Here is a 9,985-nt window from a genome sequence, read left to right on the forward strand (position 1 = left end):
CTGGTAATCGACAATAGTAATATAATGCTAGTAACATCCGATATAAACGTTAAACATAACTGGGATTTAACAAGTTATTATATAGTGTAAATCGTAGAAAGAGTGATTAATTACTCACAAAGACTGTTCTTGTGGCAGGCTACATTATGCATTATACATCTTCGTACTAGCTCTACAGTACCAATGTTTTGTCTCGTCTATTTCTAAACTCAGCATCTACATGAACATATGCCCAAGACTCATCTGCATACCACAGACGAACATAAACATAGATAAAGCGTTAGCAACGTAGCCTAGTAACCAATATAGTACTACTATACTGAGATAGGAGACAACAATGACGTTTTCGGATAACAACTTGACCAATCAAAACAGCGGTGGGAATACACACACGTGTTGTTGTGCCACAAATGCCCGTATTTGGGTGTCCCTGTGGGGACCTTATACAACGCGCATAATCCAAGCACGTATAAACACGTACAATTCGTATTAACCAATGGGCGGGGCTTATAGGAAAGATTCATTGGTTTCGACGTGTACAAGTGATTTGCTATTACCAGTAATATCTTTCTCATTAATAAATCTCTAAGTATTTCTTTTTCTACGAATTCCTCTATAATTGAATTGAAGTTGATATCTGATAGATTCGCTGTTACGAAAACATTAAAATGCATCATTTCGAATAATTACACCTCACTAAAATTAACTGCTAATTACGACATGCCATCGTAACATAAATACAAAACCAAACTATTAAGCCTAATTACGATTAAGTGTTTATCTACATTCTACACCTAATGCAGTGATGTTTTTATTGGTGAAATTAAACGATTTCAAGAAGACGACCCTTGCTTTGACAACACACCTTGGCTGTTGCTAGGCATATTAATCATATTTTAAGTCTCTATGCAGTATGCTATATACTTTATAGATTTGGGGATTTTTTTTAAGAAGGTAGAAATATCATTTTATAAGTACAAGGAATCGCATAAGACGCTATCATTTTGAAATCAACCTTGTTGACGGTTGTGTATACCTTACTGTCTATAACCAGATATAACTTTCTATAATTCAAAATGATTAGCATAACGGTACTCGTTACAATATTTCTAGTATTGAACTTCTGTGGTGCTACAGGTAAGATAATTATATTCAAATATCGTTTGTAGAAACTAGCCAAACCCAGAGTTAGAATAATTAAAAAGTTGTCGTGTTAGGCCTATATATTTATTAGGGACAAATGAGCTTTAAAATACTGACGTACCGACAGTGGTCATCACACCGTCCACTGACTGCTTTTTGTCTACATTAATATGTTGGATTCATATAGGCCACTGCCAATTATTCAGTCTGTGTTAATTGTTTTCATTTAATTAGGTTCTCTTTTAATTCATCCTTCGCATTAGTAGTCGCAATGATCATTTAAACATATTTGTTAATATCCGATGCTTTTCATACATCTATATTCCTTTTTACTTTTTTAATGGTATAATATTTTGGTGTCTCCTTCCAATTTTTTTTTCAAAAACCAACTATAGTTTGCTTACCATATAAATACAATATCGTAATCATTTAAATTTATTAATTATTATATTCTTAAATTTTGATATTATATTTTGACGTATCTCTTCTTTTTTTTTTTAACTTATTTTTATTTATTTATTTATCTTTTTATTTAATTTTATATTTGTTTACTTATTAATTTATTTATTTTCTTTCTTTATTTATTTATTTTTATTTATTTAACTTATAACAAATATAAAAAAAATGTTCTGATTAATATAGGCTAATTAATTTAAGATATAATATAATTTTTTTTTTTTTATAATTTATGGTCCTACCTTTTCTTCGGCGCCTTGAGACGATTTTATTGTGGAAGGCGCACTACAAATATCCCACCATTACCATTACCATTACGTTTAATTCAGCGTATATGCCTAATGTCGTAAATCATCTAATTTTATCAACTATTTGTGTTCTCAAATGTTTATAATGCATTTTGACATTAAATTCAATGTAAAATTATTTTCAAATGTATATACTCTATATAACTATTTTAAAATGAAGATTTTATATGTATCAAAGTTAATATTAATTCTGTATTGCCACTTCCCATTATTTTCATATTATATAAGCTTATTACTTTTTAACTATATAAAGCAAGCTAAGATTTAAATTAAGAAAAATCCAGGACATTGATCTCGGTATCTCTCACATGCTAAGCGAGTGCTCTACCATTTTTGAGTTAGTCATCTACTTGTGATATCATATTAACTATCTTTAGCTTATCCTATTTATTTCTTCTTTTTTTTTAAATCGAAATTAAATATTGCTTGTATTTCATTTGTATATTTATAATTTACTATTATATCGTTAAGATTTTTACCATAATTTACACATTAGCCTATTCTGGCGTTATCGACTTTTATAGCGCCTTAAACAATTAAAATCGTCTAAAAGCGTTGTAATATTATTTTAATCACCTGCTTTATTAAATTATATATTATAAATAGTTATTTTGTGTTAGTAAGCGCGGTGGTATGAATAATAAATAGATGGTAGCTAATGTTATTTTAATAATAGTGTGATAAAGAAATAGGCCTAACGTGAAACAAGAAATGCTTTAAATCATTTTTTTCCCGAAAGTGTGTTATATACGATAAGTAATGATTATATTATTTATTATAAATCTGACTCTTTATTTTCATAACACCAATAAACATTGGTTTTCGACCATAAAGTGTTTCTGCCATAAATATGATTATGCGAAAAGTTTATAATGATTTGCCACCCAGAATTAACAAATTAGTAGTGGTATAAACGTATGAGGTACACAAGTTTACGTTTCTTTCTGTTAATTTATTTAGCTGTACTTTCGTATTGAGTGCTCCCTTCTTCATGACCTTGAATCATATACATGTATAACGGCATATAACCGAAAGTGCTCCCCATATTTGTCGCCAATTGAACACCATATTCAAGTTTCATTATATTTATATATATATACTATATATATATATGTATATATAATATGTTATATATTATATACTATATATTATATATATACATATATATGTTATATATATTATATATATACATATAAATATATATTTATATATATGTATATATATAAATATATATATATACAATTATATGTATGTATGTATGTAGGTGTGTACGCGTGTATGTATGTATGTATGTAAAGTGTGAATTAGCTTGTACGGTAACTTGCTTCATCCATAGGAGTCTCACTCCAATTAATTTATCATCACCTAATAAAATTTACGGATAGTACTAGCAGCCACTGGTGGTACAATTGAGAATATTGATCATCTTTGGCATAATCATCATCACGATCCTCCTCCTCACTATCACCTTCCCAAATTCTTCTCCACACCGTCATCATTCTCGTCTTCCACACCGCCATCATTCTTTTCACCCTTCTCCTCCCCATCATCAGACTAAAATTTTATTTTATTAAAGCAGTTTTATTTAGATAAAATATACATTAAAATGTCTAGTGAAATAACTCTGAAACTCCAAACAGACAATAACAAGATTTATTTAAGCATTATTATAATTCATCAAGATACTGATTTATGGTGCCAGAGGCGAAAAAATGCTTGTTTTTTTCTTTTTTGGGGGTGGGGAGTTGTGGTTTCAATCTGGAGGGGCCAACTATTAGAGGACCCATGAAATTATTTATGGTCTAAGATAGTTATTATTATTTCTGTAAAAAAAAATTGAAAAAAATGCTACCTGCAATTTCTATGGGCCCCTGGTAAGCTCTGGCCCCGGGGATCTTGTCCTCCCCATCCATATCCTCCTCATCTTCTTCTATTGCTTTCTTCTTCTACTCCTCCTGCACCCTTACTTTCCTTCTTCCTTATCCGCCCGTCTCTCCCATACTGCGTCTACCAACAACATTTTAATGGAGTCTATAACAAAGAGAAGGTATGCACCCCTCTATTGAGTGACTGCGCAAGTTCTATGTTTTATCATCTAAAAAATTATACATCCATAACTATTTAAAAAAATTTTTTTTTTCTTTTCTCCAGATAATAAATGTGTCATTGAATGTGATGAAGAGGGTGTTTGCCGTGTAGCGGATGGTTCCATTTGTAAATCTGTGGGGGATTCAAATGACAACCGTGAGTGAGATAATTTAACTGATGAATTTCCTCAGAAAAAAAAAAAACACTGTTTTTGTTCTGATTTTATTTGTTTTTCTATCACTGGTTTACTGACAGGAACTTTTGTCACTTTCCCTGCTTGGATCCAGGGGTGGCACAAGCGGGGGGACCGGGGGAGCCAGGGCCCCCGTCGGGGCGAGTTGCTTCCCCCCCCCCCATCGGGGATAAAAAGCACGTTGGGGAGAAAAAAAATATATAAGTATTTTTTACATATTAGTAGACTAAAATAATAATATGGTGGAGATGTGCACTTCTATATGGAGTGACAGCCCTAGTTTTATATTTATCATGTCAACAAATTATATATCCATAATATTTTTTTTTTTATATTATTGTTTTTTTTTTTCTTTTTCTCTCTATCCCTCTTTCTCTTCAGCTACATGCGTCCTTCGGTGCGACGTGCAAGGTATTTGTTATGTCGCGGAGGGAGCCGTGTGCGAGTTTATAGAGGATAGCAATGAAGATACTTCAAATGAAAATGGTGAGTGTAGTGTAGTAATATGAACTGAAATTTAAATATATGAAAAAATAACTGTAAAGTAAAAATATATTTTTTTTTAAAAGCCTACAGAAAAAAAAAACTTCAACTTGAAAATGGTGAAAATAAAACGGATGATCTCTTAAGCTGTACACTCACTGCCGACGAATTCAACTCCGCTCCCAGTGAACAAAAGACGACGCGACACCGTCTACTGACTGTCAGCGGCAGTTTGAACTGTCGTCATTAAAAACGATCTGCTGCACACGTCGTGGCGTTGCGCTCTAGAATCGCGTCTGTCCTAGTATAGTGCGTGCCCGCTTTAACAACAATATCATCATCAGTTATAATTATTACTGTACTTCTCTCCTTTATAGAGCATGAGCGACACAAGCGCGACGCCCATCAAGAAAATGCTGGTAAAGGTCAGTTTTTAATTATTTTTTGCCTTCGGTTGAGAGTAACATTATTGTGTTCTCGGTTGAGAACAGCATTAAATGGAGTTGGTAGTTCCCAATGAATGTTCGCAGAACCATAGTTTTTATAAATAATGTGTTGCTCTTTGGCGCTGTGGTGCGATTGCATAATCATCATCGTCATTGCATTTGTTATCGCCATCGTCATCATTTTCATCATCATCAACACTATTATCGTTTGCTTTTGTTGTTTATTCTTAGATCTTGTTTGTATTCTAAGTTGAGATTGTGTTATTATTATTAGAGTAGTCGGTTATTATTATAGATAAGCCCATGGGGTTATTGAGTTACCAAAACTAGAGAAAAAAAACACACTTAAATCAACTTTTCATTCCATTTCATTTATTTGTCAAATAAAAAAGTACAAGAACCAGTGGTAGATCCTGAAATTCGAAACAGGGACCAGGGGAGCGACTATAACCTCAGCCCCCAATATAGTTGTGGCTGAGATAAGAAAAGTTATTATTATTATGACCCGGAAAAAGCACTCTCGGATTTAATATTTGGATATAATTTTCTTTTGTTTATTCATTTTTTGTATTTGTTTTTAAAGTTCAAATTGAGGGAAGAGCGGTACGAATTTGCCTCTCATTTAATCCACCATTAATAAACAGGCCATAAAAGCTGTTAGCGTGAATACATTCTCCGTGTAAAGTAATTCAGTACAGATATCACATTTCTTTTGATGGTGTCGTTATGCAATATTGAAATGTTTTACAATTTGTATCTATCTGTTTTCTAGGAAATAACCCTAATCTCAGGAGTGCGATATTTGTGTTGTCCGAGCGATGCCAAAATACGTTACGTTGTGGGCGGAAGGATTCTAATCCTATCAAGCCACCTACCAAAGTAAACTCAGTCATCACATGTTGTCTGAACTGTCTACATTTTTACCCTCCCTGTACTTCCATATCATTTAAGAAGTCGAATGCTGAATGTAAATTATGGAACTTTCTGGGCCTGCCCTTCAACCACAATACCGATGAAATGATCTATTATTCCATTAAACCATATGTGAGTAATGTAATAGGCCTATTGAACACACTGCAATATTTATCTTGCTTAAAGATATACTGTACTACCCGTCAACAACAAAAAAATTCTCTGATTAACAACATTTTACTACACCAATCCTAAATTTGATTATCTACTAAGGTCTATGTAAAAGAATATGTATTAGAGAGAATTTGTTCTTCCTTATACATATTTTTAATTGCAAGTCTAACATACAGCATACAAATTAGGAAATTAAAATACGGAATGGATTTTTTTTCATTCAATTGTTCAAGTCTTTAAACAAACAGTATCTCTTTAACCAATTGAATGTAAACAAATAAGCCAATTTGTAGTTAGAACTGCGCATGCTCGTCAAGATCAATTGACGTAAGCACCATTCACACACGATCGGTATATGTCGATTGACCTCGATAGACCTTGGATACGAGCGTCTACGAATTGGCTTATACATTAATTAATTGTTATTACTGTTATTAAATTAAATAGTAATCTGAATGTGATGATCTACTTCCAGGTTACTGACTGCAGCCAGATCGCAAAAACCCTGCCGCGATCGAAATCCGGAAGGTATGCAGTAGCCTATGGACGTGAAACTGTTCTTGTGGTATGCGAGATCAAGGATAAGGAAGGATGGACCGTAAGTATTATGGTACATTGCATTGTCAAAAATAGTTGGCGTTTTGACATAAACAAGCGTAGAACTCTAAACTACATATGTATCAATTGTAATATTAATAATAATCTTAATGATAATAATAATGATAATAATAATAATAATAATAATAATAATAATAATAATAATAATAATAATAATAATAATAGTTTTAATGATATTAATAATATTATACTATTACTAATATTATTATTATTTTTTTGGAGTGAAGTTGAATAGCTTAGTGGTTAAGATGCTTGCCTTCTGATCCCAAGTTCCTGGGTTCAATTCCTGTCACAGCAGGACTGTTTTTCACGACCAAAACCAACTCCACTCCCTAAGTCTCATAAAGAGACTTAGTTTATAAAGCATCATTCTCATCCTGTAAGTGGCAGGTGTACTTGCTGTTGGATGTGAAGGAAATTAAAAAAAATTTATAAAAAAATAAATAAATAAAAAAAAAAAAAAAATTAAAAAAAATGGGCAAGTCGGTTGACCGAGCGGTTAAGACAGGGGAACCGTGATATATCGGCACTGGTTCAGCCATAATAGGGAGGTCCGAACGGCACGTTTGGTGGTGGAACAAGTCTTCTCGGATAAGGAATCTAAACCGTAGGCCCAGTGTACACAATTGGCTCGCGTGTGCACTTTAAAGAACCCATTACATCATTCAAAAAGAGTAGGGGGGTTACCCCGGTGTACTGGTCCATTTTCCAGTCCCCTGTCCGTTCACAGAAGGAGCGTTTACGTCGCGGCCCATGTCAGGTATCCATCCTACCTGCGAATCCTTCTACCACACTACGTAAGCAAGATCATACACACTAGCTATGTAGTGATTCGATAAGAAGAGCAATATAAATAAAATATATTATTAATAATATCATTGATAATATTGGTAATAGAACAAGTTTATTATCATTATTATTAGTAATATTTTTAACATTTAATATTGTTATTCAAAACAGCAGCAGCAGCAACAACAACAGAGACAGCAACAAGAATAAAACCTACTTCAGAATAAAGGCCTGTTTATACTTCAACGATAACGATAAAAAAGCTAAAAAGCAAATGTTCTTATAGAAAATGAAAGAAATAAGAGAAGTTTGTACACTAGAACGGTTCGATAACTATTCATCAGTTATGCGATAACAACATATTTTGACAAATAAAATCAGATGACGTCATAATCTTGGAAAAACATTAAAATCGCAGTAGTAGCAACAATTTTATCGTTTCCCCATGATTATGACGTCATCTGATTTGATTTTTAAAAATATTTTGTTATCGTATACACGATAAATCGTTATCGAACCGTTCTAGTGTACAAACCTCTCTTATTTCTTTTGTTTTCTATATGAACAATCGCTTTTTAGCTTTTTTGTCGTTATCGTTATTGTTGAAGTATAAACAGGCATTTCTCTGTATGAATCTGCTTCTTATCGACTCACTACGGGTGTTTGATCTTGCTTACGTAGTGTCGATAGAAGAATTCGTAGGTAGGATGGATACCTGACATGGGCAGCGACTTAAACCCTCCTTCTGTTGCCGTAATAATAAATAATATAATATTGAGACTATTTTAAATTAAAATCTCAAGGCAATAATTTTCTATGCCTGTTCTCAAACCTATGTTTCAGATACTAATTGTTCCAGTTTATTACTTACATTATCAACATCTACACCTTTGCGTTTCAGGTGTTGCAGAAACGACAAAATAGCTCCTTTAACTTCAACAGAACATGGGAGGAATACAGACGCGGCTTTGGTGACCTTCGTTCCGACTTTTGGTTGGGGAACGAATTTATATATAAGCTAACATCCGGAGGGAAATTTCATCTCCGGATTGAAGCACACACAAGAACAGGGAATGTATTTTCAGCAACGTATGCTTCGTTTAAGATTCGGCAAGAGAGTGAAAATTATAAATTGTCTGTTGGAGATACCATAGGCCAAAATGACGATGGTGGTAAGTATAGTTTGAACTATAATTAACGTCCATTCATACTATAGTTTGATGCGGTACACTATTTCTGCCGTACCATATTTTCTTTAAATATTTCCCGCAATTTCACAGTACTAACATACAATTATAAATCAGTGGTGACGTCATTACTTTCATTTGCACTGAATTGTCCTATTCTCGACTGATCGTGCCTCAGATTTTTTTGCGTCTCGTGTGGAAAAAATGTTCAAAGCTGGGATGATTGCACTACATCGCGTTGGAATATTTAAGCTATGTACGCACAAATCGAAAGTAACAAATCTCGCTGTACGGTGCTCGTTAACACTTATGAAGCCTAGACCGTCCTAAGCAAGGCCTGTAAAGGCATAATAGCGAGATAACTAAGTGATTAACTTATAAAAGAACCGAAAAAATAAACACTAAAATAATTCATAATAATGTTTACAATACATTTTAATCCATTAAACAAATCTCTACCAGGAGGTTAGGTCTACCTAATAAACTTTCAATTTATTCATCTTCATATCTATACTCTCTGGTATAGCGAAGAGCTGTGCTACATAACTGCAGCACATGGCTGGACTGCGAATAAATTAAAAAAAAAAATTTAAACATAGGCCTAATATATTTTTTTAAAAACACAAAATTTACAACACAACTAAAAGCAAATACAGAAATTTACATCAAAATTTGAGGTCAAATTAAAATCACATCAAAATGCGAGAATTTAGTCCCGCCCTGTAGCTAGCCTATGGTCTATAGTTTTTTATTTGTTTTTTTGTTTGTTTATTTATGTTTTTAATTGTTTTATTTATTTTTATTTATTTTATTTATTTATTTATTTTATTTATTTTATTTATTTTATTTATTTTATTTATTTTATTTATTTTATTTATTTTATTTATTTTATTTATTTTTAATCGGGGGGGTATCCATTCTGTGACCAGCACTGAATTCCAAGGCAGCTGTACATACAGTAAATATAACAAAAATATACAGAAAAAAAATGTTTACAATTGAAATTCAAAAGTAACTAAAAAGAATTACTTCAAAAATGGAGGGAAAAAATAATGTTAAGACACTAGTTACCACACATATTTGTAATTACTTATTACTAGAAATGTTTCTTTGTACAATAGATAGATTGAAGGGAATTGGTTTTAAAGGTAATTTACCAATTTAGCTTTGATTTGAATCCTATTACCT

The 9,985-nt window shown here is 32.4% G+C and overlaps 1 protein-coding gene across 1 annotated transcript in view; it reads left to right on the forward strand.

Annotated features, from left to right (window-relative positions):
- Window positions 1–4,444: 4,444 nt before the first annotated feature.
- The window catches only part of LOC117118721, a 10,915-nt gene continuing 5,374 nt past the window's right edge, over window positions 4,445–9,985 (forward strand). Inside the window, exons 1-5 of the mRNA XM_033263394.1 lie at window positions 4,445–4,674; window positions 5,049–5,096; window positions 5,890–6,161; window positions 6,679–6,801; window positions 8,512–8,782. Of these exons, the coding sequence (XP_033119285.1) occupies window positions 4,482–4,674; window positions 5,049–5,096; window positions 5,890–6,161; window positions 6,679–6,801; window positions 8,512–8,782 (907 nt within the window). The 5' untranslated portion in view covers window positions 4,445–4,481. The remainder of the gene's footprint in view (window positions 4,675–5,048; window positions 5,097–5,889; window positions 6,162–6,678; window positions 6,802–8,511; window positions 8,783–9,985) is intronic.

This window comes from Anneissia japonica, unplaced genomic scaffold, assembly GCF_011630105.1.
Source record: "Anneissia japonica isolate Jap-2015-1 unplaced genomic scaffold, ASM1163010v1 scaffold1951_len603592_cov169, whole genome shotgun sequence".
NCBI lineage: Eukaryota > Metazoa > Echinodermata > Crinoidea > Comatulida > Comatulidae > Anneissia > Anneissia japonica.